This window comes from Hippoglossus stenolepis, chromosome 11 (genome assembly GCF_022539355.2).
Source record: "Hippoglossus stenolepis isolate QCI-W04-F060 chromosome 11, HSTE1.2, whole genome shotgun sequence".
In the NCBI taxonomy this organism is placed as follows: Eukaryota; Metazoa; Chordata; class Actinopteri; order Pleuronectiformes; family Pleuronectidae; genus Hippoglossus; species Hippoglossus stenolepis.
Window position 1 is genome coordinate 18,722,436 of NC_061493.1, and position 19,248 is coordinate 18,741,683.

The window sequence follows — 19,248 nt, forward strand, 5'->3', positions numbered from 1 at the left end:
CCCCTGCAGCAGAGCGTGGCTCCGCCCGGCTCCAGACCATATTTATAAGAGCGGCAGATCCTCGGTACTGGTTTGGCACAAGACTTCCCGAGCAGGACATGTAATCCACAAAATTTAGCGAGTGAGTATTAACGTTGAATTGAGTCTTTCTTGTGTGTCTGACGTGGAAGTAAACAAATCACAACAAATGTTGGCACAAAAAAAACCTTAATGTTTTCTGTAAATGAATGTTGCTTGGAAATAAAATAAAGTTTCTGGTTGTTTTCATGGTGCTCAGCAGCGGCAGCAGCAGCAGCAGATCTTGCCCTGAGTGAAAGACTAATTCTTGTACGCTTTGAATATATCTTATCCCATGAATCTAGGTATCCAGGCTTTGCTTCTTGTGAGATTAAACGAAGATGATGGTCTTAAAATGGTTTTACCACAAGAAAGCTTCCCCTACAAGGATTATACCTGTTGTCCTCCCCCCGAGGCCTCACACTGCCAGTCTGAGGAGTAAAATGATAGATCCTGAAGGTTTACCACAGATCATGGGGAGACAAGACAGGTGAGACGCTGACAAAAATGTTTGACAAGTAAAAATGATTAACCTTGGGCAAATCTCAACTCATGTGGATACTTAGGTTCCATCCTGATACACGGTAACAGCAACGTTTTGAATAAAACTAAGCTGATTTCTGCAGTGTAACCTGAATGGAAATAGAAATGTGTGATGAAAGGTGAATTTCATGTGGTTTGGCAGCTGTAGCTCTGCACATCATCAGGTTTCTTGTGACCCGTGTCCTGCTCATCTTTGATTAAGCTTTGCCAGAGTCAGCGTGGTCAGCTCTCCTCACGTTTCAGCTCCGAGCAACATGTCGCTGGGTCCGTCTTCACGCTTTCATTTAACTACACGTGGCAAGTTAGTGTTGAGACCACTTGACACGTGACCCAACGACTCTAACTTTACACGAATTCTGTCAAATGTCAAATCCGACAAGTCTCGGCCTTAAGTTTTGGGACGTGGCAGCAGTCGTGGAAGTAACTAAGTACATTTACTCAAGAGTTGTAAGTCTGAGGTACATGACATGACAATACAAAAAGTATTGTACATTAATGCATAATATGATATAATATAATATGATGTACTATAATGTAATATAATATAATATAAAATTATATAATATAATATAATATAATATAATATAATATAATATAATATAATATAATATAATATCATATATTATAATATAATATAATATAATAGAACAGAATAAAACAGAATAGAATAGAATAATGTTTGGGGACCAAACCTTTGGAGAATAATGATAAAAACATAAATAGGAAGGCTATAGAATATATATACCACGCCACCACAAACCAGTCAAAGTACTGAACCAGATTAAACCAGCTAATTTAGGTTTATTAATTTAGATTTTAATAGTTTATTTGCCTATTAAGTGATTTAGCAGTTTTTTAATTGGTTTTATCTGTGCTCGACTAAAATAACCAGTACTAAACAATTCTGAAAGCATGTTGATATTTAACTTTGTGTTATGTTGAATAAACAGTTAAACTGTCAGTGTGTGATTTAAGATCACCCTCTATGGGTGTAGTTTATATATGTAACACAAATGAAATTTGTTAAAATCTCTAAATATTCATATAAAAAGTAGTTATGGTGTGTTACAAATAATGTTTATATACTGGGTATGAATAATATTTACGACGGGGGGGGGGGATTTAAAGTCAAGTGTTGCACATTAACCAAGTCACTTGTTCCTGTTTGTCTCAGTGCGGCAGCCATAAATATTTCTGTGGCACATTCACAACTGTTCACATGCCTCAGGGGTCCTCACTCACTCATATGAGAGGGGGACGGACATGTGATAGCCACTCATCTCCAGGGTCACTGCCTCGCCACACTAATCCTAATATGGATACCCCAGTTTTAACTTTGGGGGTTTCGATGGCGGCGGGTGACGTGGGACCGCATACCGCCCCACAAGGTTCTGCTCACCCACCTTGAGGTGGCGTGAGGGGACTGGCCCCTGAGTCGGGCCCGGCTGTGCAGCGTCAAGTGGGTGTGTGTGTACTTGTTAAATATACTCCCTTGACACCCCAGGCACTTATCCTAAATATAAACTGACAGAGCTGCTCCAGGCCAAGTGCTGGCATGTAAAAACTCTCAGACACGCGTCACAAGACCCCGACTCCCGCCTGAACACACCCTCTGTGGCCATGTCCCGGGATGGAGTAAAGTACAGTGAGAGCTTTTCTGAAGAAGAATGATAATAAAGAGTAATAAACAGGCAGAGTATCTTTGACTCTATCTGCTCGGATTATAAAAACCTTTGATTTGTTAATCATTTGTTTTACAGTCCAGAAATGAAACCTTCATGGTCCCAATATAATATATATAATATATAATTTATATAGAGTTTTTGATCTCAAATATCAATAAAACTTGTGGCTCTATGTTGGCCCTCATTCATGTGCCGCCTGCAGATCAGTGTGGGCGACTTCATAAAAGGACTTTGGAACTTTTGAGGAAGTGTAGTAACTAAGTACTTTACTTGATTATTTCCATCTGACAAAACTTCAAACTTTTTACACATTCAAGATGGAAACTTTCAATTCAAGTGTTTTGGGAGTTCATTTTGACATTTACAGATATTAAAAAGAAACACAAGATAAGCTTATAAAATACTATGATATACTTTGTTATGTTGTACTCATATTAATAAACACAGAGTCAGTTGACATTTGCATTTCCACTGAAGATACATTTCACCTCTAAACTACTTGGATGGTTTTGACACTCAAAGTAGAAAGGTTATTTAATAACTAAATATATTAAGTTTTATACAACATTCTTCATTTCCCATTGATCATTTCATTTCCCACCCGCTCGGTTAGGAACTAGTGGATGAATCTACTTTAAAAAGTAGTTCAAATTAGTTCCACCTCGAGTAACAACTGCAAATAAAAGCACTATGTGTCGATTGTGTGGCAACTTACATAAAAGAGGGTAAGGATCAGTTCAGGGCTTAATGCAAACACCACTGATCAAGCAGCAGCAGGAAGAATATATATATATAACATCTAATGTTAAATCTCTACGTCTTCAGAACTGCTTTCAACGTATAATGATGTCACGCATTTATCTTTACTTTGTCTTTAAGTTCTTTATAAAGTGTGTTTGAGCTCCTTCAAATAAAAGGAACAAAAATAACAAAAATAAAATCTATTATAATTATTAATGTGTTGTAAGCAGCAGCATGAGAGAAAATCCAGTCTCCTTTCAAACGACTAGTTTTTAGTGTGGATCCAGATCAGGGGGCGGATCCGGGAGTTTTTCTTTCATTGTCTCTAACATTGTGAGATGAGGTGTTTTGCAACTTCTTCATCGATTCCTCAGAATCAGGCACGTTCATGGGACTGATGTTTATGATCGTGTGAGATTTGGTGCAGATCCAAATAAAAATCTTTAAAATTGGAATGTGTTTTCTTGAAGAGACATGTATTCTCCCTGCTGAGTGACGTTCTTGTCACGTTTATGTTTCACATTGTTTCAACTGACATTTGAGTTTATGATTTTTCTTCCTGTAAACAGCGTCTTATTGTCTGGTAGGAGAAATTGTTCTCTCTGATCTCTGTGTGTCAGAAGCTTTTTATTGTGGCTGTGGTCTTTGTGATAAGGAGACTCGGTCAAGAGCTGCAGGACTTCTTCAGTCCCCCCCAGTGTTTGTGTTGTAAAACGTGAGATTTATGCCCCTGAACAAGACATGTGAACAAAGTGAATGAGTGAGTTGAGAAGAAAAACAGGAGCCATACGATGGATTCAGTCATTTCTTTAAGTGGCATAACACAAATCGTTCCTCCCAGTGAGGATTTTGACTTCGATCTGATTTGATATCTGCCCCTGATGTTAAACACGGGGCAGTCAAGAGGTGGCTCATCATTTTAGAAAAAGTTACAGGATTATAGAAAACAAAACAACTTCTGCCATTAGTTCTTAATAAGTTACATGATTGACTATTTACAGATCAGTCTAGAAGTACCGAGCTGGTGTTACACTCAACATCATATTTACAAGTCTATACACAAGTCCGCTGTTGACCCCGTCCTGCTGCAGAGAGAGAGAAGAGAGGAGAGGAGTTACACACACTGAATAAACCACGTGTTGTTCATCTGTCACAGCCCATTCATCTCAGGATTCCTCGTACCTATGATTTGTTCAGCAGGGAGTTCTGAATGCTTTCATAGACTGTGTTGTAAATGGCCTCCTTAGATGTCATCCCGTCGAGACACTCTGTGCAGAGACAAATCAGAAAGGATTAGAAACATTCTGCTTTTATTGTGACGTCCAGGTTAGAGGATAGGAAGATGGATTAATGTATGAAACTGACATTTAGTTGTCAAGGGGAATAATCAGTTTAACAAACCTAATGTGTCGCAGTTGCTCTCCATCTCTTCCCTGTGTTTCAAGTACATGGGCCAGACGTGGCCGTCGAACAGGCCGGGGGGGTCGGGGACTGTGTATGACCTTGTACTGCGGAAACATAATCGATCAAGTCATATTATCACCTGAACTACATTATGTGTCCATCAACTAACTGGTCGTTGTTACTGAAGAGCTCGTTACCTTCTCCTCCTTTTGCACTCCTCACGAGGAATGGAAATGTAGTAACATTTGTCAAAGGCGTCGATCAGAGGCCTGCAGGGAGGAGCTCAGGTTAGTGAAAAGCTTTAGAGGTCAAGAGGCCCGTGGGTCAAATCTTTCAGTGATAATGAGCGAGACACACTTGTAGTTATAGATGAGGAACCCCTCGATGATGAGAATATGGATCCTCTTCTCCTCCGAGTCGGACTCGTCAGCTTCAGGTGATAGGCTGACCCCGTGAGAGCGGGCGAACTTGACCGGGTTCTCCTGCCAACCCTTCACTGTGTTAACCATCGCCTCCATGTCCATGGCGCTGATCACTGATTTGAGGAGAAGGTAGAGAAAAGAGAAGAGCTTCACCACACATGCAACCAAAGCTGCTCAACAATGTGCTTGACACATGTCACCATTAGTGAATGTCTGTAGCATTCACCTAATAGATGACAGACCAAAGTTTGTTTTTTAAGAAATGTGCAGGAAATAAAAAGTACATTACTGCATGGTTTTCCTATACGGGAAATCCATTCTTACCATCCCACTGTCTAAAGCCGTCCTCCCCGACTTCTATTTGATCGGGTTTCTGAAACAGTCACCAATAAAACATTGCTGCAAACCTAGTAACCAGTTGAAGCAGATCACACCTGGACAGGACAAGTGAAGGACTCGTCTCCACCAAAAGTAGCGAACGCTGACGAAATTTGAGTTCATCCTAAATAATGTCTTTAAAGTATTTTTAAAAACTTTGCATAAGGGTGGTGAGGCTCAGTATAGGACTTTCTGAGAGAACTATCTTTTTCTATAACTAAACTAAACTAAGTCCGAAAAATTGCGGGTTTTTTTTATTGCGCTTTTATTTTATTTCCCCGAACTGTGCGGATCCAGCCACCACCCTTATTTCTCTTTCTTTCCATTCTATATAATGCGAAAAAAGTCAGTGGTGTTGATTAGTTGTCGACCGTCCCTGAATGCAGCACGAAGAGATGTTTTTTTTTGGTAGAGATACAATTTTCTGGCTTTGTTATTATTATACTTTTTTTTTTAAAGCCAAATTGTGTTTATGTTCATGCAAAACGTGACTAAGTCACTTTAAGTGGGGACGCTCTGCCCTTTCATTGGCTGTCCAGGAAACAATCAGCCAGATGCATTACTAGGCTACTGCGATGGCAGCACATCTCAGACTGGCGGATTATCACTGAGCACAAAACTTCCTCAAGGCTACATCTTATTTAACAAATGAAATATATCAAAAATAATGATCTTGTTAACTCAAGATTAACACAATTTAAAAAAGTTATCGTAGCATTGAATTGAAAGTTTAGTGATTTTTAAATCCTAAATAAAGGGTTACTTGAATTGATCTTACCTTGAAGAAGTCATCCTGATGCACCACACAGCAGTTAGGTAATGTATTTAGAAGTCTGTGTGTCAAAGTGGTCTTCCCACCGTTGGTCACTCTGAAATCAGAATAGATTTTATACCATAAACACGAGTCACACATTAGTTTTTTTAATGAGCAGGTGAATCAGTGAAATGATGCTTACCCTCCGATGCCGATGATGAACTTCATTTTCAGCTGTTTTGTGTGTTGGTCACCTGTGGAATTCAGTAAATAAAAGAAGGGAACCAAGCCAAAGCAAACAGTCTCTACCCAAGGCTTCTTCTGAAAACCTTTCCCTCGCTCTGAGTCACAGACGTTCCCTCCTTTTACTACTTCATTGATAGACAATCTCCTCACCGGGTTTATATAGGGATTTGCTGCAGCATCATGCCCCCCCCAAACCAATCAGGCCTCTCCGTCCCACACCCAGTCAGCTGACGCTACACAGCCTGGAGCCCCAATGAGAGGAGGACGAAGTAGGAGCAACTCATTTGCATGAAAGCGGATCCCTGATTTTCCACCTGCTGTCCAGGGGGTCAGTGTGAACGCCCGACAAATTAGAGTTCTCAGAGTTCTTAGAAGATTAGAGAGAAACGAGCGATTTGGCCGAGATGTGAAACGTAAAATGAAACGTTGTGAGACGCTCGACAGACACGTGGTGCTTCTACGATTACAGTCTGGAGCTTCTATGATCATTGTGAATCTGAGATAATTTTGAAAAACTCCAAGTCTTTAAGACAAAGAGAGATTTTGTCCAAGGAAAAGTATCATTTAGAAAGGAGGCAAAAGTCTGTGAACTGCACAATCATTAGGATTCAGTGTGGTACAGCTCAGGGTGTATGAGTCACACCTTGTTCCTGACACATCTGTATCACAAAGAAAAAACTTGGGTCTTTGGCTTTTCACACGGAAACTTTCCGTGCTTCAACAGCTCCAGACGAGTGAAAACCAGAAGCAGCCGGCTATATTTAGGCAGCTGTTGTGAGTCTGCCTACTGTGTCACACACATATTTCTGAGGCAACCGGCCAGAGAGCATGGCCGCCAGCTGTGTGACCACGAGTCGCGGCCGCATGTCTGATAGCAGCTTTCCTTTGAACGTGCAGAAGCCCACTGCTTATCTGCCCCTTTTCCTTACACACCTCCGGATGTGTGCGGCCTCACCTTGTGTTGTTTACGGCCTCTTATCTCAGTAAGCGTATTAGTGAAGGAGAAGCTGAACTCATGTTTCACAACTTAAGACACTTTCACATGAGTAAAAGTGATTCGCTGCAACATTTTCCCCTCTTAGGTAAAAGTCATTGGCAGTTATGAGGTTGTTGGTAAACAGAAGAAGTTAGTTGTGGGTAAAGAATTCAGGATTATAAAACTGCCCTACATACGCTCAGACACACTATAGGACCCCAGAGCGTGTGATCCACTATGTACAGCATGTGGGGCACATTCTTCTTCCATCTAAGACCAACAAGACAAACCTTCACTTGAGCCGTATGTTGACGAGTACATTTAGAATTTGACAGTCAAATTACCTGTTGAACTGGGAAGTTGTCAAATTAGCTACACTTCCAAGGCTTAAAGGAAAAGATTGACATTTTTCAAGGACAAAATGTTCACAGACTCAGATGAGACTCTCATGTTTCTGCAGTAGTAAGTAGTTAGACTGTACAGTATATAAATATGGACGCCATTACAGTGAAGCCAAAGTGTCTCCATCACCCCCTAATGCCTGGCTGCAGTAAAGGTCATAAACCCCACCTCCTCCTTAGTCGATGTTGGCTTCATTACTGGATAATGAGGGTAAATAAGCTTAGCTTAGCACAAAGGTGAATGGAAACATCTAACCTTGCTAATAGTTCACTTATTAACATGATCTAAGTTGGTTGTTTTATCTTTCCGACTATTATTTCGTCAAAATTTTTGTTTTTTTTACATTTCTGTGCACGTACACATGAAACCAGGTGTTAGTCAGTCGGCCACAGAGGTGTTGGTATGTGTTTTTACAAACTTTAGACAGAGCCAGGAAAGATGTTCCCCCTGTTCCCTGCCTTGATTCTAAAATAAGACGTTGGCCTCCAGCTTCTAGCTCTGTGCTGGAATGTATGAGATATATTCTTTACTTTTCTGAGAGTGAACATGTGTTTTTCTTTATAATTATTCAACATTAATTATCAGGAAACAGACCTTTGTCTATTTTAAGATTTTTGTTAGAATGCTAATATTATCATAGACTGAGAGACGTAATCTGATACTAAGATACCAAAACACTACACTATCTTTTTCATGGCTAAATCAGTCAATCAATCGTTTGTCATACAAACCTTTAAATAACACACAGAACAAAGAGGGACATATCGTCCTCATCACAGTGACCTTTCCAATAAAAAGTAAAGGGTCCCTTCGAGAAGTCCAAATGATGCAAAGAACATCAGCTGTGATGACGCTCATAAATCAGAATTATGTCCTTTAATAACTCACCAGGACGTGTCAAAAACATGCAGGAGCAAAGTGGAGCGAGAGGCAGTAAAAGGGATTAGATATAAGCTGTAATGTATAGGAGCAAGGCTGTTCATTTATAATGTAAAGCTGTCATTTTTAATGTACATGGTAAGGCTGATGCTCTATATTTGTATCGTACATTGGCACTGCTGTCAATTATTCATGTATATGGGAAGGCTGTATATTCATAATATATATATATATATATATATATATGGGCAAGGCTGACCATTTGTAATGTATACAGGCAAAGCTGGGTATATGTAATGTATATGTAATGGACTAGGCTGTATATTTTTAATGTGTACAGGCTGTACAGTGTACATTTGTAATGTATATGGGCAATGCTGTCTATTTAGACCCACAATGGCGAAATTTGCAATATTACAGCAGCAAGAGTCAAAATAGGCATCAGTGAGTAATAATAAGTATCATGCAATACTTGAGTGTAAGGATAATAATACTTAAATGCATATGGAATGGACAAGGCTGTTTATTTTGAATGCATATCGGCTATAAGCAGTGTATTTGTAATGTATATGGACTTTAGGCTGTAGTTTGTATCAGAGGTGAAGTCTGGATACAAGAGTCCTGACAAAGTATGTTTTAAGTTCACTCATTTAATTTTTTTTTACAAACAGTAAATGGCACATTTTCATAAATAACACTTATAGAAATGAATTAAACTCTCTCCTTAAATATATTTCATTGTGTTCATCTGCATCTGTCTTGTAAAAGTATCTTTTAAAACATGATGGCAAAAAACGTTCTGGATGTTAACATGTGACGGAGGATATTAACGAGCATGCCACCTGCATATTAAACTCTGGAAAAACTTTGAGAACTGCAACACGTTTGCATCGGTAACATCTAACTGTCAGTCTAAGAACAATATCATTGCACATTATTTTTCAGTAAACACTCATGAAACTTCACGATACCCATTCCATATCATCCATATATATATATATATATATATATATATATAAAAAAATATCTGCACAAACACCTTTCTCAAAAATATATATAAACAATTATTTACACAACGTTCTCTGTCGGAAGATGTTTGAAAGTCCATTATAGATTTGTGTTGATATGATGGAAGTCATGCTGCAGATGAAGCTCACCTCGTCATGCAGGGAGCAGAAACTCTTTTTTGGATTTACTTTTTACGTATGTTTTGATGCCTTTGGTGCAGATGAACTTTCAGTTATAGGAGCAGCGAAGGACATTTTGAAAATGATTGTCTTGCAGCCAATGAATCCAGTCAGGAGATTTGCGAAAGGCTCCTGGAGTAATGAATGAATGTTCCCCCACCAGTTCCTCCATCTCAAACCCTGAAATGCAAAATATAGAAGGTTTAACTCCACAATTTAAAAAACTCAAATATAATAATTCAGTTTGGCAGCGGGTCAGTCGGCACTAAATTAGATCCAACATGACACACAGGAGGTTCGACTATTCATCTTTCTCCTGCTTCCTGCGCCGGCCTCCGTTTAGAGACGGTGCCTGTGGACATTCCTGGGATGTCGGCCAGTCTTTTCGGCTGATAGCTCTTTTGATATATGGAGGTTGATAGGAACAGTCAGCAGCTCAGGTCGGCGCATGTGGGGAGGGTGGGTGGGGGTGGGGGTGGTTCTAAAATAACCCACCCTTCCCAACCCGGACCTGCTGGGGTGGGTGGCTTCGTGAGGCGCAGATCAATTTGCCAGACCCCTTGTGCATCCCCATTAAAAATAGAGTCGATCGGTTGTTGCAGCAGCTTAAAGAGAGCAGCAGCTGTGCTTTATGTAACAGAGAGTAACGGAGGGAATACGATGTCCGGGGATCAGCTGACGTTTCTTGGACTTGGTTCAAATCTGAATGTAAAGAGCTGAAACGTGACTTGGCAGATGTGAAAATGAGCCGGACTCCAGGATTTAACAGTGATCAGCTGAAGTGTTGTTTGTGTTTCAGGATTTCTGTGAACTCAGTTACTAAGACTTTTTTTAAGTGAACTTTCTTTGGCATTCCATTGCCTTTATTGTCAGGACAGATTTAGATTCAAAGCAGGGAGAGAGAGGGGAAACACAGCAAGTGGCTACAACCTCAGACTAAAGCCTCAGTTTCATAACCTTAACTTAACCTTAGCCCCTTGATTTGGATGCAATTTGCATTAAAGATTAAACAATATAACTTACAATCATTTAAGAAACAGTTACCATGTAAAGAGATGTACTTTAAATTGGACTTAAACTCTAAAACTCTAGTTTGATTTCATTGTACTTATGAACACATAAACGTCATTGAGTTTTAAGGTCCGACTCATCCCCTCATTCACTCTGGTCGACTCTGCCAAACTGTGAATTGGATCTTGTTGTCCCTGCACTGAGAAGCGACCCCTTGGACCTTTCAGTGACACAACACTGCATCGTGAAGCTTCTGCGCACATAAGCATGTTTATGTGTGTGTGTGTGTGTGTGTGTGTGTGTGTGTGTGTGTGTGTGTGTGTGTGTGTGTGTGTGTGTGTGTGTGTGTGTGTGTGTGTGTGTGTGTGTGTGTGTGTGTGCAGAAGACAACATTTCCTTGTATGTTGGAGATTAGTTGGGTTGACATTACAAACCAGGCTGTATGAAACTGATGGAGAGCTACTTAAGTGAAGAAGATCCCTTACCTTAATGTCAGATGCCACAGCCAACATCTGCTATCATTGACTTTGGCCTGGAAGTGACAAATTAGAGACAAGCCATGAGTACATTTATACTCTGCTCAGTCATCTCTCCTATATTAGGCTGAGCTGTGTGTTGCCAAAATGTATCTGCTGCTGTTATTCAACCTAAAGAGAAGAGTCACGCACTAATTGATTTTCCATGCAGCTATTAACGTCCCAGTTTACTTCAGAATCTGAACTGGTGACATGACATAAAAGGAAAGAACTGAAGTTGCACTGTAAAGTAAAAGTTAAATGGTTTCAGTCTAATCGCCACTTTTATACAAAAGAAACATGTGAAGTTTTCCATATCAGCTGTTATGGGGTCACCTTTCTTTAGCTGCTGTTGAGTGGTTCTGCTGCTGATCTTGCTCAAGTCTGTAAGTAAGGAAGGAACTACTTAATATCTACATGCAGGAAAATGTTTTGAAAGTCACATAAAACTTCAACGCTCACCTTTCCGTCTGTGCTCTTATCTTCTCGTCGTCATACCTTTAAAAGTGAAGGATAGAAATCTGTAAATGATGTGTAATTACATACATATGCTTCTCACCGGTGGCAGACAGAAGATGAATAAAAGATCATTTCTGCTCTTATACTGTGGCCTCGTTTACTGTGTTTGTTCATTCAAAGCCTCGCTCAGCTGAAGCTACTGACTTCCAAAGTACAGCCGCCTACAGTCTGCCCCAAAATCAAATCAAACAGAAATACAGATCCGCTGTTTTCTCTCTGTTGGACTTTAATCTGAGTGTAGATTTAGATCCCTGCTGTTTGCCCCAAAAGACAGAAAGTCTTAAAAAATGAATGTTGATCTCAATTCGTTCACTTTTCTGTCACTGCCAACACGTTGCACACCATCTTGATCCCACACTGTTTCAGCCAAGTACATGAAAATAAACAATAACATCCGAATAACCACACATTCAGTTAAATAGTAACAAACTGTTTCACTGTAATGAGCATTTTTGCAACTGTACATGCGACATGATGTGACACACACACGTGTAGCAACTCAACATTGACCCTTGGTGGCTCGGAGTACTTACTGCAGCACACACTCAGGGATCTGCACATGCTCCATGGGGATGATCTGGCTCAGCTCCGTCAGTGAGTGAACGTAACGGATTTTATCCATGAACTTCACACTGAAGATAACATAGAAGCACATGTAGTTAGTGCCACAGATGCTCCTGTCTGATTATGTAACAGCAACACTTTTATGTACTGTGTTCTTTCAGACTCGTGAGCTCATAACCACGTCCTCACCTGATGAAGGGTCTTGAGATGGCGAGGACGGTCCGGATGAACCACGTGGGGTGAGCGATGATGAGACACTTCAGATTCTTCCTCAGTCTGCAGGAGACATTCAACTGTTTTTGTGATGTTTTCAATCTTAACATCACTGATTCCCTTTCACCAACATTGTTGACTATTTTTTTCATTTCCCCTCACAGTTGCCCAAAGTGCTCTGATTGTATCTGCCTTACTTCCTGTCAATCATCTGGTAGCACCTCTTCAGCCAGCTGATGCCGGGCATCTTCCTGCGAGGAGTGGCTCCGTTCAGGTAGACGATCATGTAATCTTCTGCCACCAGAAGCTCCAGGCTGCTCACCACATATCTGACAACAGAGCAGACAAACTCACATCTGACTCGGGCTGGAGAGAAAAGCAAGGATTCTTGAAAGCAATGTGAGGGTTTGGTTTCTCTTATTTCTATCATTTAAAGTTAATAATCTATTCAAACAGGATCTGACGTGCTCGTTCCATTGAAACACTTTCTCCAGTCATTTCCTTTGAGGAAAAACAAGTAAAGAAAAGCAGAATAACAACTTTATGAAAACGTGTTGTAAAAGAGTAGAATGAATCTCACAGGAAGAGGTTCTCCATGATGTACGTGTAGTCCTCACAGCTGCTGTCAGGAAGATAACAGGCTGCAAACACGATAATGGCATTCAGACCCTCGCCATAATAACCTGAGGGAGGAGGAGACGCCCGCTGGTATCAAACAATCACAAAATTAACCTGCAACATTTCTGCTTGATAGTAAAGTAAACAGCTGTTAATGCTGGCATTGGCTATGTAGCTAAAGCAAAAACGTACGAATAGCAACTTTAAATCTGAAAAACGCATCATGTAAATAATAGAACACACTCACTCATAAACTGTATTAGTTATATATACATATGAATATAAATTCCAACTTCTAAACACACACATTTTATATCCCAGCTTTTTAAGGTTGGCGTTTGGTTGAGAGAAATGTTCCTCTTGTCTCCCACAGATCAAGAACTTTCAACAACAAACGCACACACACTCTAACCTCCATGTGTGACCACCCTCAGGTACGGCCTGATGACCTGCATGTCGATCCTCTGCTCCTGATCGCCGATGATCACCGTTCGCCACAGACGACCCGACGAGTCTCTCTCCTCCTCGCTGTCGCCTGGAAGACGTTTGGCGGTGGCCACCGGCGTGTCATCTGGATTCAAAGGTGACGCAAGAAAGTTGATGGTCAGTTTGTTTTCACATTCCTCTGCCCTGACATTTATGAAGTCACATGAAATCCTCATGAGGTAGATGAGGGAGTTGGACTTTTCTAGTGTTTGTGACACTTTCAACCTGAACAGTACCTTTCTTTCTAAATATGCTGAAACATTTCAGTATAATTCAACCTCTGTCTGACCTTCCCACTCCAGCTCGTTGCCGTTGTTGATGAACTCCAGCGAGTCGGTATCATCGGGGGTCTCGATGTCTTCTACGTTGATGTCCAGGTCGTCGGGCGTTTCCAGAAAATCGTCAGAGAGCACGGAGCCCTCGCTCTGATCCAGGGACAGGTTCATGTCGGGGGCCACCAGGGTGCGACGTTTATGCTGCGCCACGCTCTCTCCCACATTCAGAGAGGCGGGGGGGTCTGAAAGCAACAGAACAGGAAAGTTTAGATACAAAGTGAAGTAGTAATTTAAAACAAAATCATATTCAATGCTGTGTGTTTAGTTACATTTTCTGTTGTCGGTGAGGCCACATGAAGAATCAACATCTCCATCTTCTGGTAGAGGCCTGCAGGGAGAAACAGGAATATTTAACATGGAGAAGGACAATAACAACAGAAACATTATAAATTAGAAATGAACTGATATAAATACAGCAGTTTCTCTTTGCACATTTTTTTTTCTGCTGCTTAGTCAAAGGTTACTTTAGCCTTATTGATTGCAAGCATGTTAAAAAACATACTGTAATAAAAGATGCTAAAATAAACTCTACAGGATCTCTTGACAGTTTGCTCTTTGTGTTTTTGTGTTTTGCTCGGGAACAACACCAGTAATTACCATCTCCTCTCCATCAAGACAACTGAACACACAGTGCTGGGGGATGAGAGGACTTTATTTTAGGAACACACACACACACACACACACACACACACACACACACACACACACACACACACACACACACACACACACACACACACACACACACACACACACACACACACACACACACACACACACACACACGCCCTTAAACACTACAAGCATGGGCTTGTTGTTTGAGTAATTGCTGTTATTATGTTGTCAGTGGCTCTGTGGAGGTAGGCTTAAGGCGGCACCAACAGACATTAAGGAGTGGATAAAACAATGGAGACGAAAAAGACTGTTCTTTTGTGTTTCTCTCTGGTACCAACTTTGAAAATATCTTAAACTTTATTCAATAAAACACACAAACAGGAATATATAGTTCAGATTAAGTAAAAGAAAAACAAGAAAAACATGAAATTTGAAGTTTTTAATTCAATTTTCTTTGATGGAATTGTAAAGTTATGTTATTACAGCTTGTGATAATGAAGGTGTGTAAATACGTTGTGATTAATCCATTTCCCTTTGTTAATTTTTCACACACACACACACACATTCCCTCTGCGGTAGAAAAGATGCTCGACAGTCAGAGTGTAGGCGGAGGACTGTTTCAACAATGGAGCCTGATGTGTTTGACTTCTCCTGTTGTGTTTCCTGCCCGTTGTTCTGCTCACGTAACACACGACGACATCGAGCAGAGAACACACCTGCCATCCCTCAGCATTAAACACACACGACTGATCATTGCTGTGGCCTGTTTGTCAAAACATGAGCACAAATCGGACAAACTGGGCACACACACACACACACACACACACACACACACACACACAAACAAACACAAACACACACACACACACGCAGACGCTCTCCCTCTCCTTCACTCATTCAAACGCAGGATTACCTGGGGAAGTCCTCGTCCTGCCACTCGTCCTTGACCTCCATGCTGTCCATGCGTAAAGTGGCTTCTGCTGTACCCATCCTCTGCCGGGGAGGACAGGCTTCAGCTCGCTGAGGCTGACAAACATGTGAAATAAATTCATTCAGTAGACACCAGGGAGGAAAACACACAGTGCATGACGCTGTCGTGGAGCAACACTCCACCCATTTCAGACATCTAGTGCAACTCTGGTGATTTCATCAGGATTAACTGACTTTTGGCTTGAGACACTCAAACTGAAGGCGTGGAGGGTGGAAAAGATGTGGGTGTTTACCAGGCAGGGAGGGAAGTAGTGAAAGAAATGATGTAGTTGTATTGTGGGAAATGTAGGATTTAGTATCACCTGGGGTCCACACTTCTCTCAGCAGCCTCTGCTTCATTTCTCACCTCAAGTAATCACTTAATTTGTCCCTTGAATAAAGTAAAAGCTGACCTAGGTTGGTTTCTGCTGTAATAAGTGCGTCTTGGAAGCAGCAGCACAGCACTGGTGTTATGAGGAATCCAACCAACAATAACAAATGTACAATAAGGTACAAAATCTACCAATTTGATCAATTCCAATTGCATTCTTACTGTGGGTGAATGTGCAGAAGAGTCATAGTGACAAAAAATTAGGCAAAACTAAACCCCACTGGGTTTGTTTCCCCCACATCCCCGAGGCAGGAGACAAAAATAAAACTCCACATTGCTCACACAGCCCCTCAGGGTGATACAAGCAGATCAGAAGTGATTGCACAAAGCAGATAGTGATCTCATTTTACATAACCAAAGTAGAATGGCTCTCAGTCGAGCGCATTCCTCTGACAACAGTCAAATATTAAAAGATTTAATCCAAAAATTGTTAATTGTTTTTTAATAAGATCCATGAATTATTCCCTGGGAAATTGTCCAATCTCGCAATGTTAAAGAAAGTGATCAAAACATTCCTGGATCTGCACGAGAATCTAATGGGTTCTTCTCTGACCCAAATTGCATCCTTCTGTCAAACTGCTAATCCGTCCAAACAAACCAACAAACAAAAGAACAGGGTTGAAAACATGACCTCCTTGGCCGTATTGAATCAGAGATGCCAGAAGGCTCCATCTAAAGTTTCCTGTCGTGTCCTGACATGTCACGTAAAGCTTTACAGAGTCATACTGGGAACTGTCATGCACGTGCTGGACATCATATGGCAGCCTTGTGTCAGAAGTGTGCGTATGGGGGGAGGAGTGTACCTCCTGCATCCCTGTCCCAGTCGGAGTTCACGCTGCAGCAGACGTTGCCACAGTCCATTTGTCCACTGGGACGGCACTGATGTGCTGTTAGCGACACACATCAGAGCACATATGGAATAAACAGCAAATGTGGACTAAAAGGAGCAGGGCCTCCGGCTGCAGGGGGCTGGTGCTGCTGTGACTGGAGCACTGATGTTCACAGAGCGTTGGGTTTAATAGTGAATTCATTAACTGCTACTTTTATAAGACCCTTCTGGTTATATCACACTCTGAGTAATCTTCTTCTGTTCTCACACAAATATAATCTTTTAAGAAAGCACCATGAGAGGAGATCGATCACCCCCCATGCTAAATTAAGAATGACGACGGGGTGCGACTGCAACTGAGAATCAGGACAGAAAGTTCCCACGGAAACAGCAGATCAGTGCGTGAGGTTTGTGGTCAGTGCAGATGTCTCTCACGCCGAGGCTCAGCTGCTCGTACACTGAACTGCACTGTGATGAGTTATGTTGCAGCAGCGTGTGTTTGTTGGGGATTTGTGTCCAGATGGCAGCGCTGCCTTCATTTACCCAACACTAACTTGTGAGGACAGACTTTCACCGCTGCTCTGCCAGTCAAACCTGAGAGTGGAAATCCTGCCTCAGAGAAGGAAAGGAAGCGGCTGTAGATGCCAAACAAACAGAAACTACACTAGCTGCATTAGTTACCTCAGCTAAGGAGGTCATGTTTTCATCTGTGTTTATTTGTTAGTTAGAAGGATTATGCAATAACTATTGAAATGTTGTGGCGGGGTGGGAAAGGACCAGAGGAGGAACTGGGTGAGCAGATCCTTGAATCTTTTCTTCACTTTCTTTAACATTGCGAGACAGGATGTTTTTCTAAATTTTACCCGATGTTAAGTGTGGTTTCAAAAGAGGACTGTTGGGCCTTGGTGGAGGTTTGTGCTCCACTGAGTGTCATTAGTTCTTCAAAATAAATTCCATCATGATTGCTCTTCCCTTTGAAATAGAATTTCAGATACACACTCTTTGCCTTATGAAATAACTTGCATGACTTGCAGCGTGCATGAGATAAGCATCAATAGAGCCACTGATGACGGAAGGTAACAGAGACATGATACATTAGTTGTCCTCAAATTGTCTGACTAAAATTTACAGGCACAAGGTCAGTGACGTAAAAAGCCTTTAAAGTAAATCCCCTGAAAACACGGTATTTCTCTCTAACATTAACTATTCATGAAGAAACAAGTAACAACCAGAGTGTATATATATATGTGTGTGTGTGTGTACACGTGTGTGTGTGTATTATCATAATAATGAGATTTGCTTGCTGAATGACTGAACAACCCCGAAACTGTCATCAGGGTCAAATGTGGCTAAATCTTGATCACTTCAATGAATCAATGATAAAAAAGTACACACAAATACAGAATAACACAAATGTCTTTCAGTACATGAAAAAAAAAGCTGACTGAGAAAGTACATTTCACTGCCAGACATTCCCTCACAAATGGATTCACATACTGAAGCAGAATGAAACAGCATCTGAACAGAGTGTGTCCTCCAAGAAGAAAAACATCGAATCCAGCTGTTAACGAGCAGAAGAACAGGTATACTCACATGATGTAGTGAGGTAAGATGCCTCTTCAGTGTTTGGAGAGCTTCCCTTCTTCTACCTTCAGATCCTCTATTTTTTTTTTTTAGAGCAGCTGCTTCCAAGTGAGCGTCATCACTGTTTACATCTGCAGGTGGGACATCCGCAGGCTGCTCCACACCCCCGGCTGGATCCTGATGCTGCTAATGGAGGCTGAGGGACGAGCCGTGCTGTCCTCCTGCAGAGGGGAGAGGAGAACCAGGGTCGTCACACATCTGACACCATCCTGCTCTCATCTTTTCAGTGTTTCCTCCGCCGGTCAGATCCTGTGCTGATTTGTTTTTTGACAAAAGATAATCCTCACCCAGAGCTTTTAGCGTGTCTCATGATGATCACTCCCTCTCATTTATACTTCTCTCCTCCTCCTCCTCCTCCACCTCCTCCCTGCACAGACTCATAATGCCCCTACCCCAGGGCTCTAATCCCGCTGTGATGATGTCACCCGGGTGGGAGCTGTGTTATGGCGGTTACATAATCACACATGCCTACCTTCTCTTTGATTCCCTGGAGGCCGTCCGGAGTCACAATCAGCTGTTTTCCTTTTCCTCACAGTCGGTCCGTGTTGCATCCATCGTTTCCTGTGAGATTCTCTTCCTACGAGCTGGAAAACACTGAGTTCTCTACTTCACCGCTGTTACCAGGCAACAGCATCTCCCCCCTTCTCTCCCTCTCTCCCCCACACACCTCCTCTCTCTCTCTCTCTCTTGCTTTTTCTCACCATTTATTCTAAGCTCTCTCGCCCTTGATGAAACCCCTCCTCGTCTCACGATCTGTGATGCTCACCCCCTCCTGCCCCATCCCTCCCCTCCTCTCCCTCTCCTCCCTCAACTGCACTGAGCTCTGCCCAATGTCAGTAAACACAGACTGGATCTCTCTGGCATT

At 41.6% G+C, this 19,248-nt stretch overlaps 2 protein-coding genes and 1 long non-coding RNA gene across 10 annotated transcripts; 1 reads left to right on the forward strand and 2 right to left on the reverse strand.

Moving 5' to 3' along the window:
- LOC118118265 lies at window positions 1-14,479 on the forward strand. 4 transcript variants are annotated; one of them, XR_004697896.2, is made up of 6 exons: window positions 1-121; window positions 363-547; window positions 12,445-12,522; window positions 12,661-12,901; window positions 13,549-13,717; window positions 13,903-14,479. It is a non-coding gene; the product is annotated as an uncharacterized LOC118118265 (long non-coding RNA). The 4 variants fall into 4 exon arrangements; XR_004697893.2 differs by having other exon boundaries at window positions 12,661-12,895; XR_004697897.2 differs by having other exon boundaries at window positions 12,661-12,770; window positions 13,488-13,717.
- Window positions 3,818-6,355, reverse strand: LOC118118264 (nicotinamide riboside kinase 2). Of its 2 annotated transcripts, XM_035171309.2 has the most exons (8): window positions 6,187-6,355; window positions 6,009-6,099; window positions 5,177-5,225; window positions 4,788-4,965; window positions 4,628-4,699; window positions 4,428-4,534; window positions 4,209-4,294; window positions 3,818-4,111 (listed from the first exon to the last, which is right to left on the reverse strand). In XM_035171309.2, the coding sequence occupies exons 1-7, from the start codon at window positions 6,210-6,212 to the stop codon at window positions 4,209-4,211; spliced, it is 609 nt and encodes a 202-aa protein (XP_035027200.1). In that variant the 5' UTR covers window positions 6,213-6,355; the 3' UTR covers window positions 3,818-4,111. The 2 variants fall into 2 exon arrangements, with proteins under 2 accessions (XP_035027200.1, XP_035027202.1); XM_035171311.1 differs by lacking the exons at window positions 5,177-5,225; window positions 6,187-6,355 and having other exon boundaries at window positions 6,009-6,105.
- LOC118118263 (caytaxin) lies at window positions 6,217-19,089 on the reverse strand. Of its 4 annotated transcripts, none has more exons than XM_035171305.2 (14): window positions 18,856-19,084; window positions 18,333-18,544; window positions 15,464-15,576; window positions 14,205-14,263; window positions 13,890-14,117; window positions 13,527-13,685; window positions 13,077-13,179; window positions 12,694-12,825; window positions 12,473-12,559; window positions 12,253-12,351; window positions 11,663-11,698; window positions 11,537-11,584; window positions 11,171-11,217; window positions 6,217-9,854 (listed from the first exon to the last, which is right to left on the reverse strand). In XM_035171305.2, exons 3-13 carry the CDS (start codon window positions 15,538-15,540, stop codon window positions 11,178-11,180), a joined length of 1,068 nt encoding a protein of 355 aa, XP_035027196.1. In that variant the 5' UTR covers window positions 15,541-15,576; window positions 18,333-18,544; window positions 18,856-19,084; the 3' UTR covers window positions 6,217-9,854; window positions 11,171-11,177. The 4 variants fall into 4 exon arrangements, with proteins under 4 accessions (XP_035027196.1, XP_035027197.1, XP_035027198.1 ...); XM_035171306.2 differs by lacking the exon at window positions 18,856-19,084 and adding an exon at window positions 18,671-18,797; XM_035171307.2 differs by lacking the exon at window positions 11,537-11,584 and having other exon boundaries at window positions 18,856-19,086.
- Between the last annotated feature and the right edge of the window lie 159 nt (window positions 19,090-19,248).